At 43.3% G+C, this 18,201-nt stretch overlaps 1 protein-coding gene across 2 annotated transcripts; it reads left to right on the top strand.

The window, feature by feature from the left end:
• The first annotated feature begins 16,276 nt into the window (after positions 1 to 16,276).
• LOC116128568 (cytokinin riboside 5'-monophosphate phosphoribohydrolase LOG7-like) lies at positions 16,277 to 18,201 on the top strand. Of its 2 annotated transcripts, none has more exons than XM_031414306.1 (7): positions 16,277 to 16,527; positions 16,848 to 16,945; positions 17,052 to 17,082; positions 17,160 to 17,259; positions 17,379 to 17,449; positions 17,520 to 17,663; positions 17,768 to 18,201. In XM_031414306.1, the coding sequence occupies exons 1-7, from the start codon at positions 16,396 to 16,398 to the stop codon at positions 17,771 to 17,773; spliced, it is 582 nt and encodes a 193-aa protein (XP_031270166.1). In that variant the 5' UTR covers positions 16,277 to 16,395; the 3' UTR covers positions 17,774 to 18,201. The 2 variants fall into 2 exon arrangements, with proteins under 2 accessions (XP_031270166.1, XP_031270165.1); XM_031414305.1 differs by having other exon boundaries at positions 17,778 to 18,201.

Here is an 18,201-nt window from a genome sequence, read left to right on the forward strand (position 1 = left end):
AATATTGATCACCCTAGCTGTTCTTGTTTCTGCGTTGGAGGAGTAATTTAGGAGAGAAACTGTTCCCTTTTGGTAGTTAAGTGGAGGATCCTTATTCTTCTATTGTTAATTGCCTTACAGGTAAAGTTGTATCAAGGTATAGAAGACGGAATGGTAAGTTACTTGTATTATACAATGGAATTGTCAATAAACAATTCATACAGTTGGGTTTTTATCCCAGATTTTTTAAGGTCACAAACCTGTGGTTCAAGCTTTGTTGACCTATGCAAGAAAACAAAAAAGATGCTGACTTCCAGAAGTCGAGAAGGTTGGCTTTTGTTCAAAATCCATCATGCATACCTGCACGTCATTAGATGTGTGCTTAAAATCTTAGATAAAGATTTAAATCATAATCCTACTGGACTTATCCAAAATCTAGCGAGGAACATTGTACATATTTCAAAGTGATGAATCTTAAACACGAAAAGACCGATAAATTTAAAAAAAAAATATCATTCCCAATATATGTTAAAGAAAGTAGCATTGGTTTAGATTAGATATATTATGAATCAAAACGGTCAGGTCAGGTGCAGTTTTACTGGTCTGCTGAAATGGATAGACGTGCCACGTTCACCCCTTAAATAAATCACATCATAAGATCCAGGCCCCAAGAAAAAGAGCTTTCTTCATGATTCGTATCCCAACCTTTTATTTTTCAAACTAATAAAAGTGCATAGATCGAATACCAATATCAATATAACAATAAAAATGTTGGTTTTTTAATTAATGGAAGTTATAGAGCCCAAAGCGCCGCACGTGTGCAGCGCAGTCACAGCTTAGATCTGTCTGATGGTGGGATTATTGGGACCCCAATAAAAAGATAATTGAGTTCAATTATTTAAAGGGATCGAATTGGTTGCTGACTCTGGTTTGCCTTGAGCTTTTGGAATGTTTCGGTTCGTCTTCGTCCCATTGGGATTGTATTTGTGTTCACATTTCACGACTAACACTTTCGTTTCTTTTATACGTCACACGTGTGATTGATTTGCTTTGTTGTTGGTTAGGATTACCCTCTTCCTCAATTAACTGCACCGCTTACCCCTTTATAAGGAAATTACGTGTCTATTTATTTCTAACTTTGATTCAGTATATATATCTCCACGTGATTCTTGCCACCATTAAATTTGGTTGCCTAAATTATTAATTAAGATTCTAACTCAACAAATTACATCAAAATACTTTAAAACTAATTTATTAAGTGTATAATCAAATCAATTAATCATCCCTCGGGACCTCAACTATATTAATATTATTTAATTTCTATTCAATACCTACTGCAAATCAATCCATTTTAATATTTTATTAGTAGAATCCCCATTGATTAGATTGTTAAACAAGATGAATTTTGAGTTAAGGGGATAATTATAATACGTGGGCTCTCAAGGAATTTGAGAGGCAAATCAAATGAGGTCACACATGACGATTCCTAATTTAATTATCTGCATTTTAACTATGTGGTCCTCAAAGTTACAATAGCCTTCAAATGACATAATTAATAATCTAATAATTCTATTAATATAATGTTTTAGAGTTGAATCTAGCATTATTTAAGAGCTTAAATGGGTTTTGGGATTTATTATTATATCTACCAAATACCCAACCATGCATGCCTCACTGTAATTTAATGCATACTTGACTTCATGTGCTAATCACAATGATGTCAATTATATATCAACTTAATAATGTAAAATATTAAGCTAATTAATCATGTCTAGTTACTTTACCTGTACGTATCAGCAGGCACAAATCACATCGCACTACAATTTGCATGGAGCTCCATCACTTCTTCAAAGAAAAAATAATTAATGATTAATCAAACAAAGTTGAGTGATGACACAACACAGGTAGCTCTCTGGGGTGGGGGGGGCCAAAGAATTTCTTCTCTGAGATGACCCTGAAATTCTTGCCGCTCTCAACTTTAACACTAACCCTGTTCATGATCTAACATGAAGCTGTGACTGTGAGAGATATTTGCACTCTGCAGCGCCAAGTGTTGAAGCTTTTACCCAGTCATACAATTCGGCCATGGTAAAAATATAATAATATATGTAATCAACTTTTAAAGATATCTGACTTTGTGAACCAAAAAAGTTGAACGAAATCAGATTTAGACCCTTAAAAAATGTCATACAAAATCCAAAAGACCTTTGTCACCGACTTCGTATAATCTCACCAGCAAAGCAAAGCAGCTACCTTCTCAGACTCTCTCACTTAGCTTTCCAAATGAATAATCATATATAATATATATATATATTTTTTAAACTATGAGTAGGGTTAGGTTTTTCTTCTTCCACTTTCCAAAAGATCAAAGCGCCTTAATTTGGAGATGTGTTCTTATCTTAACCACACCATTAAAAATAAAACATTATAATCAACTATCTATTGCAGTTATTATATTATTAATTTGTCAACAGGACTCGAATTATTTAATTCCTCTTTCTGGAAAAGACTTTAAATGACAGGTAGATGGTGATGTTTATACGTTTCTGTTCTCATCACACTTTAACGATCCAGAAGACAACCATATACAATATAATGACCATCTTGAAATAAAAAACTCTCAAGTAAGACTCTGCAATGAAACACGAGGCAACGACCAACCATTTTAGATAAGTTTGTAGTTTTGATTGGATAAGAAGTGTTGAATTGAATTTAAAATATTAAGTTAGAGAAAAAGGAAGAATTCTTTGTACATGGAGCAAGAATCAACCTCAAGCACCAAGTTAAAGAGACCTACCACCTCAAACTACTTCCTTTAATCAAATTCCATTTGGAAAATTTGACTCCATTAATCATGAGGCCAAACATAGTGGGAAATGGGGATGCCTGCCTGGGTTTGGCTAACTCTGTATCATTATTCTAATATGGGATCAAATATTTAATAATATTATAATTAAAAGATAAACAAAGAGGTGTTCCCATTAATGGGACTGCTGTTATTTACTTTAGTCAAACGATTTGCATAATCGAATAATTTTTCCTTTCTGTCTTTCAACATTAAGTAAATGATAACACCTACGTACTTGTTTAACTATGAATTTCTAACACATGCCATTTATTAATGCACACGTATCTTGATCTGTTTTCATCTGTTACCTCAGATTCTCCAGGGAGAATTATTAAGAAAAGCAGTCCTTTAATGGAGATAAAAATATTAGGCTGAAATGCAAATATAATAGTGTTGAATTTTTTATGGCCTGGGAAAACTAAAGGACTGACAAGGGAGAGTCCCGTGAAGGGGGACCTGCTCCCGTCAGAGCAACACGCACACGTCAGGCCTGCCAAATGATATGGAGTTTACACGCGTCATTTCCCTGCAATAAATCGTGCGAAGACAGCTTGGGAAGAGAGCAATGGGACATAAAGCCGGATTATATCCTGACAATCGCACAAACCATGAATTTAATGATGATTACAACGCTTCAGTTTGATATAAATGAAGAAGACCCCTTCATAAGGGGATTTGGCCATTTTGTATAGGGAAAAAATCTCTCTCTCTCTCCTGTAAACACATTTACTTTTTCAAATCTTTTGTAAGTCAGTCCGCAGTTGGGACCTGAACCACTAATATCAATACAAATCAGTGGCGAGGACTTACTAACTAGCATCCGAACCACTTAAAAAACTCCCTGGGCATTTATTTCGCTTTATATATTCAATTTTCACGTGTATTTAACAGCCAATCAACGTACGCACGTGACAATTCGTTGGTGCCAAAAACGAGCATCAACAGTTTGGCGCTAGAAGGAGGGCTGATTTAGTGTCTACCCTTCATCAGGAGAATCTTTGACCTACTGGGTCTTACAGCTACAATGGCCGCAATCTGAGTGAGCAGGTCAACCACATGTGAAGGAGTCCCCCTAGCCCAGAGGGACACCCCTTCCAACATACCTCCAGTTTCGCAAAATGTTGCGGGGAATCCCCCAGCGCTCCACAACTGGACCCTGCCACAGAAGTTACCTGGAGAGGTTCGATAATACTCTCCAGACGGTCAACCAGAGGTGGACCGTTGGACCAAGGCATGTCATCTACGACAGCCGGAACGGTACAACAGCCAAAGACGCCTGCAGGTCGCGCGAAAAGCGCGGCAAAGGGCGATAGCCCGTGCCGCGAGCACTGCAGCGCGTAAGCGCAAGGGTAAGCAAGTGGCAAAAAATAAGCCTACGGGCTCCCAAGGGCCGGCGAATACAAAGGGCGCCTCGAGCAGGGTGTCGGCAAAGCTGAGACCGGTGAAAAAAGTGAATCGAGCTGTCCCATGCACGTGAGGCAAACCCAAGCGAAAACGCTGGGCACGATGATTCCGATCACCACCAGCAGAACGATCCCGATCGTTCTCATGCGGGTGGCCCCCACACCTCTCGGGGCAGTTCGTACCACCGTGAGGGTCATGAAAGTGCCCTGCACAACCCATACCTTCACACGCCTCAAGTCAGCATGTGTCAAGTGCGGCGGAAAAAGACGGCCGAGGAGAGAGGAATCCGACCTCCGGACTCTCCTGAACTGCAACCGAGAAGGTCGGGCTCGCACGGGTGAAAGCAACCCCCAATTGGCTCCGTTACCGCAAATTGAGGAGCTGCAGCGAGCTCGGACAGTTAAGGGAGCAGCAAAACGAACAGTCGCAGGTGCCTTGCATCCCTTTCACTCCCGAGGTGCTAGCTGCCCCGCTTCCACCAGGGTTCAGGATCCAGATATGCGGCTGTGTCGATGGAAACCATGATCCGTAGGATCATTTATATGAGTTCAACGACCTGATGGAGCTCACCAGGTTTCGGACTCGCAAAAGCCGTTGTTTGGCCGTGACGCTGACTTCTCACGCCAAACGGTGGTTAAGGTCGCTCCAGCGGGATCGTCGGTTCGTGGCCTCAGATGAGCACGACGGTCCTGCGGCATTTCCAAGCCAACCGGAAATTCAATGCCTTTGAGCTACCTTAGCAACATAAGGCAAGAAAGAGCGAATCCCTGCAGTCTTACATTGATCGCTTCCACAGGGAACTCAACAAAGTGGCTCACGCTCCAGAAGAGTCCATCCGAACTCTATAATAGTGGAGTTCGCCGCAAACCGACCTGTGGAAAGAACTGCAAGCCGAGGACGGTATTTCCCTCACCAGATTCTACAAACCGGCAGAAAAGTATCTCCGAATAGAGAATTCGCTGGCGGCACTCCGCGTCGCGATCACGGCACTTCCAGCAGTACGCCTGGTCGGGGAGATAACAGGCGAGCTGATCGCAAAGGAGACAATGACGATCAGCGAAAAGGAAGAAACCCCGTTACGAGCAGAAAAAGTCCTATGCTCCTTCCTCGCTCCGATCGCGACGGGGCTCAATATACTCCGGAATGTGTCCATATCAGCAATCCTCGATAAATCCGAGGAGGCCAGCTGCTCGGTGAGCCCGAACCCATGAAAACCCCTTACGGCCAGAAACAGCAAAAAATACTGCGTTACCACTCGGGTAATGGGCATCTCACTGATGAGTGCCGAGCTCTAAAGCAGGCCATCGAAGAGCTCATTAAGAAGGGGCATTTCAAGGAGTACATTGATGACTCCCCAAAAGAAAACCAAGGGGAGCGAAAGAAAAAGCGCCGTGATCGTAGCGGGTACGATAGTGTTAACATAATTTTCGGAGGTCCGCACCTCGCGGGAAACACGCGGAGGAGCGAGGAAAGATACGCTCGCGAAGCGCACCATGACCCGATCAGGGTGATGAACACTTCGCAGCGACCTCAAAAGGCCAGAAAAGAGGAAACAATACCTTCTGCGAGAAAGGGCGGCTCGCTTGCACCATCCTCACGAGGACGCTCTGGTGATCACCCCCCTGATAGGGTGTCACAATGTCTGCAGAATGCTTGTGGACAACGGAAGCGCTGTGAACATCCTGTTCAAGTCCGCTTTCGATAGAATGAACCTAGCCGAGGCAGACCTGAAGCCAGCCTCGATGCCTCTGTACGGTTTTACAGGGGATCACCTGATCCCCAGCGGAACAATCCAGCTACCAGTCACGCTCGGCGACACGACGAGGTGACTAGGGTTACCGAATTCTTGGTCGTGAACTGCCCATCGGCCTTCAATGGAATCTTAGGGCGACCTCTCCTAAGAACTTTCAGGGCAATCACTTCCATTTATCATCTCAAGATGAAGTTCCCCACTCCATCGGGGATAGGGGAGGTAAGCGGATCGCAAAGCGCATCTCGCGAATGCTATAAAAAGCGGTCCAAATGGCCGACAAAGGAAAGGGCATTTCGCGATGTGCACCCCGCCAGGCCTGGCGATCAGCCGGGTCGAGCCACAGCCTGGTCCAGCGGAGGATAATATAGATCCGTGAATTCAGGAAATCCCCCCGAGCGGCCCGGTTGAGGATCTGTCCGAAGTTTCGGTTGATCCAAAAGAGCCGAGCCGAATGCTCAGATGGAAGCTGTCTCAACCCTTAGCTCGCTTCCGAGCTGGTGAGCTTCTTGAAGAAGAACATTGATGTGTTCGCCTGGTCGCACGCAGATATGGTCGGGATCAGCCGAACGTTATTTGCCATTCACTGAATGTCAGCAGTGAAGCTAAGCCAGTTCGCCAAAAGAGAAGGGCGATGGATCCGGAGCGGTACGCCGCATTAAAATCAGAAGTGGAGAACCTTTTCTGTAATGGATCTATTCGCGGGCTCTCTACCCAATCTGGATTGCTAACCCGGTCTTGGTAAAGAAGCCAAATGGCAAGTGGGGACCTGCGTAGACTTCAGCGACCTGAACAAAGCTTGCCCAAAGACAGCTTCCCCCTGCCAAGAATCGACCAGCTCGTTGATGCCACCTCGGGGCACGAGCTGTTAAGCTTCATGGATGCATACTCGGGATTAATCAAATCCCGATGTATAAACCGATGAGGAGCATACGACCTTCATTACGGACCGGGGTGTACTGTTACAAAGTATGCCCTCGGCCTCAAGAATGCGGGTGCGACCTATCAGAGGTTAGTCAACCGAATGTTCTCCGACCAGATCGGAGGACAATGGAGGTCTATTGGACGACATGCTGGTCAAATCCCAGGTCGCCTAGAACATATTCGCATCTCGCTGAGATGTTTGACATACTCCGGCTCTACAGAATGAAGCTGAACCCTCTCAAATGTTCATTCGGGGTATCGTCAGGAAAGTTCCTAGGTATTTGGTCAATCAGCGGGGCATAGAAATAAACCCCGAAAAGATTCAAGCTCTGCTCGATATGGAGAGCCCGACCAGCAAAAAGCAGGTCATGAGTCTGAACGGGCGAAAGCGGCACTTAGTGCTTCATATCAAGGCTATAGACCGCTATTACCATTTCAATGTTCTGAAGGCCAATAAGAAATTCGAGTGGACTTCCGAATACGAGCAGACATTCCAGAGTATAAAAGAGCATCTCGGGAAGCCATCTCTCCTCTAAGCCTCTTCCACAGGAAATCTGCTCATCTATCTGTCCGTGTCTCAGTTCGCGGTCAGTGCAGCTTTAATACGGGAAGAGGAAAAGGCTCAGTGGCCAGTATATTATGCAAGTAAGCGTCTATCGGACGCCGAGATGCGGTATCCAGAAATGGAGCGACTAGCTTTTGCTCTGCTGGTCGCGTCCAGAAAGTTGCAACCTTACTTCCATGCCCATACAATCAATGTAATGACAAGTTACCCTCTCAGGCAGGTCCTCCAGAAACCGGAGGCCTCAGGTAAACTGCACAAATGGGCCATGGAGTGAGCCAGTTCGCACTAAAGTATACGCCCAGGTCGACTATCAAAGGGCAGGCTGTTGCAGACTTCACTAGGAAATTTCCTATCTCCCAAGCGAGCAACAGTCTAGCGGAGTCGGGCAAGAAACTATTCAGAACCTGTCGACCTGGAACCTCTACGTCGACGGGTCATCAAACAGGAAAAGAGCCGTGCGGGTCTTTCCTGGTGAGCCACGAGGGGGTTCGAATTCATGGTATTCTCCGGTTTGGGTTTAAGGCGACCAACAATGAGTCCGAATACGAAGCTCTGCTCGCGGGTTGCGACTTGCCAAGAAATGGGTGCAACGCGGATCAGCATTTACAGCGACTTATGCTGGTCGTCAACCAGATTCTAGGGGAATACCAAGCAAAGAAGAGAACATGGTCCGCTACCTGAAAGAAGCTAAGGTCTTCTGGGTCGTTTAAGCACTTGAGATCGCTCAGATCCCCAGGGAGAGCAACTCTATAGCGGACGCCTTGGCAAAGAAGCCTCGTCATTAGATTTGAGGCTCCTGATAGCATTCCTGTTGTTTCGTTGATGCTCCAACCATCAGCTCGACCGAACAGGCTGTGAGTGTGGTTCAGCCAGATTCCTGGATGACTCCCATTGTCCAGTACCTCAACGATGGGATCTTGCCGAGCGACAAGGTCGAGGCAAGGGTCCTGCGAGTAAGGTCTGCTCGCTTCACACTCATCGGGGATCAGCTGTACAGGAGAGGATTCAGTACCCCTCTCCTCCGATGTGTAACCAGTGAAGAAGCAGACTACATCATGAGGGAAATTCATGAAGGGATTGCGGTAACCACACAGCAGCTCGATCTCTTGCGAACAAGGTTGTTCGCCAGGGATATTATTGGCCCCGAATCCAAGAAGATGCGCACAACTTTGTCAAGAGTGCGACAAATGCCAACGGTTCGTGAACATTCCGCGAGCCGATCTCACGAGCTGATTACTATGTCTAGCCCCTGGCCATTTTCCATGTGGGGGACGACCTTATCGGCCCCATGCCAGTCGGAAAGGGAGGGGTCAAGTATCGTGGTCGCGGTAGACTATTTCACAAAATGGGTCGAAGCCGAGCCACTAGCCGCGATCACGACCAAAAAGCTGAAAGACTTCGTTTCAAGAACATAGTGTGCGCTACGGAATTCCTCACACCCTCATCTCAAATAATGGAAAGCAGTTCGATAATGAGGGGTTCAAGCAGTTCTGGACGAGCTGGGCATCCATAAAAAATTACCCGGTCGCCAGACCGCAAGCGAATGGCCAAGTTGAAGCAGTCAACAGACCATCAAGCACACTCTGAAAGCCAAGCTCGGGGCAGCCAAAGGAAATTGGGCGACGATCTCCCCGAAGTCTTATGGGCGTACAGGACAACTCCAAGGACCTCCACCTCGGAAACCCCTTTTTCGCTAGCCTATGCTGGCGAAGCAATGATCCCTGTAGAGGTCGGAACTGGTTCTCTTCGGAGGAAATGTACAATGAGGATGAAAATGAAGCGCTTATGAGAGCAAGTTTGGACCTGGTCGAAGAGCACCGCAACAAGGCTTCGCTAAGGATAGCAGCTACCAGCAGCGAGCGAAAAGGTTCTTCGACTCAAAGGTCAGACGAAGAGACTTCCAGGTCGGAGACCTTGTGCTAAAGGAAGTTCTCCTCGGGACGGAGAGCCAAGTGCGGGGGTACTAGGGCCTAACTGGGAAGGTCGTACCGGGTCGACAAAGTAATCAGACCGGGGACATACCATCTCAAAAGGTTGAACGGCTCCAAAGTACCCGAGCTTGGAATGCCGAGCACCTCGGCCATACTACCAGTAATTCCGAGCTCAACTCAGTTTGTCAATTTCTTTCAAGTATTACTTTGTTCGCTTGAAACAGCTCGTATGTGTTTTGTTCGCATGTAAGAATTTGTAGCAATTGCTTATGTAAATCGCAAATTGTAAATTGTACATATAATATATGAAAAAGCGAACTGCCAATTGTAAAGATAGTTCCATTCATTTACAAACAAAAAGAGTCAAAAGACCCGATTACAATGGGGACAACTCATTACGCTTTAGGCTGGTCAGGGGGATCCTTTGAACCAGAACCCCCTGCCTGGTTGGGTCGTTGGGCGCCCGCGGCTTCCAGATCATCTCTTGGCCATGACGCAAAGTCGCTTGCCAACCCTCCGGAGGTCGGACATGTCCAGATCGGGTTCTTTGCTCGCAGGGGTAAATAGACCGATTGCCCAGTCGCGGCCTTTTCTTCCAGTTCCTCTGACTGATTCTGTATTTCTTCAGTCAGGGAAGCGATTTTGTCCTGACTCTCTGGAGCTCGGCTCGAGAGGTAGCCTTTGTTCGGAAGCCACCCTATCTTCTTCAGCTCGCTGAGCCAGCGCGAAGGTCGCCTGGAGCTCCTGGTCCTTTTCTCGACCTCCTTAGAGAGCTGGCGGTTGTCCTTTGAAGTTCTTGACTTCCTCCGACGTCGATCGAGCTCCGTCTTCTGGAAGTCCACGTTCGTAAAGCAGCGTCCTTTGGCTCAGATACCTGTTCGCCGTTCGAACGCTGAGTTTTCCGCCTCACGGATCCAAGCTCTGTTCAGCTTTGCGACCTCTTCCTGCAGGTCACTTGTCCCCTTGGCGGCCCAGCCGCGTCTTTTCCATGGACATCCTCATCGCGAGCAATGCCTGCGAGCAAGATATGAGTTAGAAAAAACCAGAATGAAATTTCAAGTACAGCTCGTTACCTTGCTCAGATGCTGGAACGACGTGCTCATCAAGTCGTCGCCGTGTCGGCAAACTGTCGTATGACTCCGACAGCGTCGTACTCGAGCAGGCCATAGACTATTGGCTGCAAGTATTGGGCAGACTCCCCAATGAGTCTAGAACCGGCGTGTCCTTCGCTTGCCAGCAGCGACCGCCTCGCCCACGGGCTCCTTGCCCGACCTCCTGGGTTCCTGGTGCGACCTCAGAGGTTGTTCCTAGACAGTCTTCGACTCTTCGGGCTGAATCTGCTTCTCTTCTTCGACCTCTGGGCCGGAGCTTCCGCTTTGGGCGAGCAATTGGCGCCTGAGAGCCTGTTCCGTCCTGGTCGCTTTTTACACAGGACGAGGCTGGGAAGCCGGGACTGTTCGCACCAGCTGTGCCAGGATTGGACGAGCAGCTTCGGCCGCCCTCTCTCTCTCCGATCTAGGAAAGAGGAAAAGGTGCTCGCGGGACTGCCCGGACTCCTTTGGGGCATGGTCTCTGCATTTAAGGTCGTCAGTAAGGAAATTTATTCCACGACCCGAAAGGGACCAGTATAACTTACTTGTAGGGGTTCTAACGACGCCCTTGTCCCTGAAAAAACTGTACTTCCGCAGGTTCGCGGTTGTCACAAGCTTCCTCGCGTCTGTCTCTCCTCGTCCAGTACTCCAAGGATACAAGCCTGTCTGGGTCGGCGAGTAGCTTCTGCTCGGTCGTTTATTAACTGCAAAGAAAAGTCGTTATTGGATAAGCGAGCAGATAATGAACTCAGCGAGAGAAAACCTACTTGGGTCCTGAAAAGGCATGGTGGCCGTTATAAAAGAAAAAGAAAAACTTTGTCTCGTAGGCCCCCGCATTGCTGGGATAGAGTGTGTATCCCGCCGGCAATGGTAGGTCGCCGAGACAAATAGTACGAGTTCTTGTCCTACTCTTCTTAGGTAGTAGGCGACGCCGAGCTCCAACGCCGTTGGCTCTCCCAAGCCGTTCTCGCAGCACGCGATGTACATGCAACAGCGATGACATACGCGTTTGGAGTCAACTGCATTGGTGCGATCCCGAAATGATCCAGGACCGACCTGATGAAAGGATGAGGAAGGAATCCTCCCTCCACCCTTGAAGATCTCCTCAGAGATCGCGGCAAGGCCATGGGCGGACGCCGTGACGGCTTAGTGTGTCGAGGAACACCTCGCCGCGGATGTCGAAATGCCTCTTTATTCTAGCATATTCGTCGGAGGTGAGAAACCGAGTAGACATCGAGAGCTGGTCCTCGGGAGCTCGCGAGGACGAGCTGGTCCTTCCTCGGGTCGGATGTTGACGGTTCCATTCCAGTCTGCAAAATCGACAGACATGGTCATTTGGCCTTCGTGCTTGTCCCGTACGGCGGCAGGGACAAACTCTTAAACCAACAGTAACTCGAGCCGCCGTACACGGCTCGAATCCAATGACGGCGTCACGTCCCTGGTGAAGCACGGGAGACCAACACCATCACCAAACAAGCAAATGCAAAGAAAAGAGGAAGAAGAGAATCTTACCTTCTGTGATGAGTAACGAGACCGAAGCTCGTTTCAGTTGCCTGAGAAGTGCCGATCGGGAAAGAATGGTTTCTGATTTGCAAAGGAAATTTCGTTGACCTCATCTGAAAATGCGAGTTTTTAATGGATTGCGAATCTACGGTTACCACCCTCGGAAACGAAACGACAGCCCACCTCTCTCTCCCCGCATTAATGCCCCACTCGCATTAAATGCCGTGATAATAGCCGTCGTTTCGAATGCGCTGCGCAACAATGCTGTCAAAACGGGGTCGGGTCAGCACACGATGCATTTAATGTGTCCGAAACGCTTCAGCGCGTGCAGAGCACCTGACAGCGCGAGGACCAGGTTCATTGAATTTCTAGGCACAGAAAGGAGTGTCCATCAAATCCAGGTCGTTAGAATGAAGATAGTCAGGTCGCTTAGGGAGGAATTGCGCGAGATCATGTTCGCCAAGAGACATGTGCCGAGCTCATCCCATTCAGGTCGGAGCGACCAAAAACCTCCATAAGACTTAGTTTCCAAGGTTCGTTCCTCAAACCTAAAACTAGGGGGTACTGTTATGGCCTGGGAAACTAAAGGCTGACAAGGGAGAGTCAGTGAAGGGTGACCAGCTCCCGTCAGAGCAACACGCACACGTCAGGCCTGCCAAATGATATGGAGCTACACGCGTCCATTTCCCTGCAATAAATCGTGCGAAGACAGCTTGGGAAGAGAGCAATGGGACATTAAGCCGGATTATATCCTGACAATCGCACCAAACCATGGATTTAATGATGATTACACGCTTCAGTTTGATATAAAATGAAGAAGACCCCTTCATTAAGGGGATTCGGCCATTTTCGTATAGGGAAAAACTCTCTCTCTCTCTCCTGTAAACACATTTTTACTTTTTCAACTCTTTTGTAAGTCAGTCCGCAGTTGCGACCTGACCCACACTAATATCAATACAAATCAGTGGACGTAGGACTTGCTACCTTAGCATCCGAACCACTTAAAAAACTCCCTGGGCATTTATTTCGCTTTATATATTCAATTTTCATGTGTATTTAACAACCAATCAACGTTACGCACGTGACAATTCGTTGGTGCAAAAAACGAGCATCAACAGAATTTAATTTCTGTAGACAAAACTGGGCGCATGTTACTCACCCCGCTTCTTCCCCTGATCGTTTTAACGACGTTTCTTGTAGAAGCTTGTTCAAAGCTGATTAAAATATATACTGGAACCGACTGGTACTCAAGGTTTGGTTTCGGTTCCTACTCGGAACTGACTATCAATTGGTAGATTCCAGTTCTAAATTTTTGGAACTATTACTGTGAGATTCCGATTTCAGTTCCTATAGTTAGGAATCAGAATCGGAACCGGGAACCGAGACTAATATAAAATAAAATTAAAGAGTAGAGAGTTTAATAAAAACTTTTGTAGAAAAAGTAATGTGAATACATTTATAGTTATATTTCATAATATTTAAAGTAAGTTGGTTTGACTTTTGAGAATCTATTTTTACAAAGTAATTGAGTTTGTAATTTTGAATTTATAATTTGTAATTTTATTTTTGTTAACAAGTGCCAGGTGGGGGGGTATTTGTAAGTTTTTAAGGGTTTTTTTACCATTTTTAAAAAATTTGGAGGTAATAAATTTTACAGGGTGCCCAGAACTAGAACTGGAACCATTATTACAGGTTTCGGTTCTAAGTACCTAGAAAACGAGTTCCGATTTCAGTTCTAAATTTTAAGGAACTGTCAGTTTCGATTCTTTTAAAAAATACAGGATATCAGAAACCAAACACCTCTACCATATACGTTTTTGGAATATATAGATGGAGCTGCCAATCTTTGATTGAATACTGTACAGAGATGGAATATTGAACATTAAATCAACACAGTGATGACATTTGACAAACATTAATCAGTAGTAGAAGAAGAATCAGTTTATGGATTGGACAGACAGACTTGAACAGCATTTTTGCGATATAAAATTTTCGATTATATTGATCGATTCTTGGAAACTGAACCATTGTCTAAAGGGATGGACCCTGAATGAAAGAATATGCCAATTGCCATTACCATATTTGGCAAGAACAAGTACAAAACTGAGCAGCAAGACTTTGATCATATTATATTTAAGATATTAAATAATTGAGCCAGTCCCATATTATTTGAGAACCTTCCAGGCAATTGGTATGGTGGTATATTCGAGTTGAGTTCCATCTCTTCCCTGGTGGACGAGTGATGTGTCCAAATATCGCCCTTTAGCTTTAACTATTCGCATAGTGGAGTTCTAGTACACAATTTGGTATATTTTAACTATTCATTTTGCGGTGGTATTGCGATGGTTATGGATTAACAGTACTCAAAACATTATAAAACGAAGTGGGTTTACATCAAAATTTAGAAAAAAGGCATCAGATCAGAAAGAAAGCACTAAACTTTGACGTTTGATTAGGGCAAAGGGTAGACAGATGCATATGAACCACCAGCTGTAATACATATTTCATATCAGTAGGTTCAACTGGTACAATATTTGATTCATAAATGAAATGAGATTCAGATGGATGGATGGATGGATCCCCTCCCTCCCTCTTCTATCAAACATGAGGTGCCAAATTCATTTATAAGTTCTACTTCTTCTCAAGAATGTACTTAAGAAACGTTTGGTTGGGGATTATGTGAGATTACTGGGTTAAGTCATCTTATATTACTTTATAACCATGTTTGATTGTCAAGTAATATAAGATACCGGTAATCTTCAAATATCAATAATAGTTACTATTGGTAATATTTAAGGTAATCAGATTACCTTCTATTTTGTTAGATATTCTAAAATTATCAAGGTTATTTTTTTTTTGTTACAATCCTATCCCTTATTAATAAAATTTTAGGACAAGAATACCCTTATTTTTAAATTTATTTACATGAATATGGCTTTTACTATTTCACCCCAATTAATTAACTTTTTGGACAAAATTACCCTTAAATTCAAAATAAATTGTAGCCCACCCAAGCCACCACCCCCACCCACCTGCCGCCGCTTGTTGTCGGCAACCATCGCTGCTACCGCCAAAACAACTCAGGAAGGTCGAAAATGGTCGCCGTGCGCCAATATGGCCATTTCCAGTCAGATCCATCGATCTGGCCGTCAATGGCCAGATCTGTCATACGGTGTACGGAGGCCATTTCTCACCTTTCGTGCTCCGTTAGCTTGTCGGCTATGGCCAACGACCTGCGGTGGTTGTCGGCAGTCGGTAGTGGCTAGGTTGGTGGGGGTGTTTTATTGATTTTCTAAACTTTTATTATAGGGTTGTTTTTACTAAGTTTTTAAATGTAGGGGTTATAATAACCTAAATAATAATCAATATTAAAAAATAATATAATAATAATATTTAATTAGAAGATAATTCAATAATTTAAATAACATATTTATTAATTTATTTCTTCCAATCAAATATATTAATAGAACATATCTACCAATTAATTCATAATAATATTCAATGTAATTTAACTTATAAGAAATACAACATTCTTGGAACCAAACGCGCATTTAAGAATTTTGATGATGAATAACCTTCCTCTCTAGTCTCCTACCTCCTTTCAAATCATAATTCCAAAGTAGGACAGACAACAATTCATAGTACCACGTGTCCTCCAACAAGTTCTTTTGTGTACTTGTAAAACACTTACTCTTTCATTCATCAAATGCAACTTGCTTAATTTTATTGTTACAATAATATTATATAGTATGGACCACTAGGCACATGGAGATGACTATTATCCACCATCTTCTTGAATTCCCATTATCTCACTTCTACCCCATTCATATATATATTTTGAAATTATTTAGCATATAGTTTTAATTAATTTAAAAAAAAAATGCATAATGTTAGACAGGGAGAAAAGAGGATATGAAATGTAACATTTGTGGGTAATAGCCAGCTATAAAAAGCTTATCTAGAAAAATTAAAGAAAAGGGTAGTTGTAGTTATAGGCCAATCCTTAAAAAAAAGAAAAAAAAAAAAAAAAGAGAGAGAGCATATAATATACTATAATAATGTTATTGCAACATTTAGTATGTAGAATCAAAGTGTCAGAAAAACAAAGAATGAAAATGACATGTAAAATTAAAGTAAAATAAAATAAAATAAAAAAGTGAAATTCAGAAATAGGGAATTGTCATGAGATGAGAAGTTGAGAGAAAATGAAATTGTAAGGTATGGTAGGGTGGGTGGGGGCAGTGATTTTGATATAAAAAGGGACCAATGACACCAATATTCATTCCCTTACTTTCGGGTTTTCAAGAGATTATTGCTATGCTGAGCTGACCTCTCAAACTTTTAACACTTCATAATTCTCCTTAAAACACAAATTCCATTTCTCTTCAATCTTTCCTCTTATGGAAAATCTCCACCAACAACGCCTGCCTTCCATGAAATCAAGATTCAAACGTGTTTGTGTTTTCTGTGGTAGCAGCCCTGGCAAGAGTCCTATCTACCAGTTTGCTGCTATTCAGCTCGGCAAACAACTGGTACTCAATTATTTCACTTCCAATATTTTGGTTTTTATGTTTTTATTTACCCAAGTGTAGCATTCTTCTGATTCTTGTATTAATACATCTTGTCCGGAACTATCAGTCTTCTGTTCTGTTACTTATTCAGAATTCAACCTCTCAAAGATTTGAGATAACCCATAAGTTTTTTTATTCCGGAATTTAGTAGTACTAGTTGATTGAGTATATGTTCTGTTTTGGTTGGATTGGATAGGGAAAAAACCATTGAGAAAAATAGAAGATGTTAATTCATGGTTTTGTTAATTAAAGAGTAATGATTAGTCTTTATATACTTTCAGGTTGAAAGGAACATTGACTTGGTTTACGGAGGAGGAAGCATTGGGTTGATGGGGCTTGTCTCTCAAGCTGTATATGATGGTGGTCGCCACGTGTTGGGGTATGTAACTTGCTAACTTAAATTATTTTCATCTCATCTGCTCTGTCTCTCTCTGTCACAATAACCTTTTTAGTTTAATTCTTTTGTTTTTCTTTTCATCTTGCAGAGTAATTCCCAAAACTCTTATGCCAAGAGAGGTAATTAACTGTTTATCATCAAAAGATGTAGAGTTCAATTATATAAAATGAATCTAAAATCCAATTGTTAAATTCAGATAACTGGAGAGACTGTCGGAGAAGTAAGAGCTGTATCAGGCATGCACCAACGCAAAGCTGAAATGGCACGTCAGGCTGATGCCTTCATTGCCTTGCCAGGTCCTTATTTTTCTATAATTAAACTAATCAATCACCCATTCCAGTATTAATGGGTGCTTCCCAATATGCATACCTGTAACTCTAACGTCATAAACCCAACTAAAAATTCACTTTTGCAGGTGGCTATGGAACTCTGGAAGAACTCTTGGAAGTTATCACTTGGGCTCAGCTGGGAATCCATGACAAACCTGTAACTATTCTATCTTCAACATTTTGCCTACAAAAAAGTGTAGAAATAATGACACTATATCTGGTAACAGGTGGGGTTACTGAACGTTGATGGATATTACAATTCACTCTTATCATTCATAGACAAAGCCGTTGATGAAGGTTTCATAGCACCAGCGGCCAGACATATTATTGTTTCTGCACCAACAGCTCAAGAGCTCATGTGCAAGCTAGAGGTACCTTTATTTATTTATTTTTTTTTTTTAGCAGACTTTTAGACACGTGCAACACAATATCAAATGATATATCATAGCCGTTCATCTTAATTAATCTTGTGAAGTTTTGAGCAGGAATATGTCCCCAAGCACTCTGGGGTGGCATCCAAATTAAGCTGGGAGATGGAGCAACAACTGGGTTACACAACAAAGTCAGATATCGCTCGTTGACTTGAACATCAAAATTGTATAAACAAATCATGGAAGATTAACGACTTTAGATTTTAGCAAATATTTATACAACTACTCACAATCTTGTAGATGCGATGCGAGCTCCACAGACAAAAGTCTTAAGTACCACCACAGTGTTTTTAATTGTAGCTGTGGATCACGCTGTGAATTCTTTTTTCTTTCTTTTTTAATTATAAATATATATATATATATATATTTTGTTTACTTTGTCAATTAGAATCTTGCTTGAGTGTAAACAAAGGCCAGCAGCAGTGAATTGTATCAATAGTATTCCCATGTCGGTAATTACTAATTTCAGAATTATTAT

This window comes from Pistacia vera, unplaced genomic scaffold (genome assembly GCF_008641045.1).
Source record: "Pistacia vera cultivar Batoury unplaced genomic scaffold, PisVer_v2 Contig200, whole genome shotgun sequence".
In the NCBI taxonomy this organism is placed as follows: Eukaryota; Viridiplantae; Streptophyta; class Magnoliopsida; order Sapindales; family Anacardiaceae; genus Pistacia; species Pistacia vera.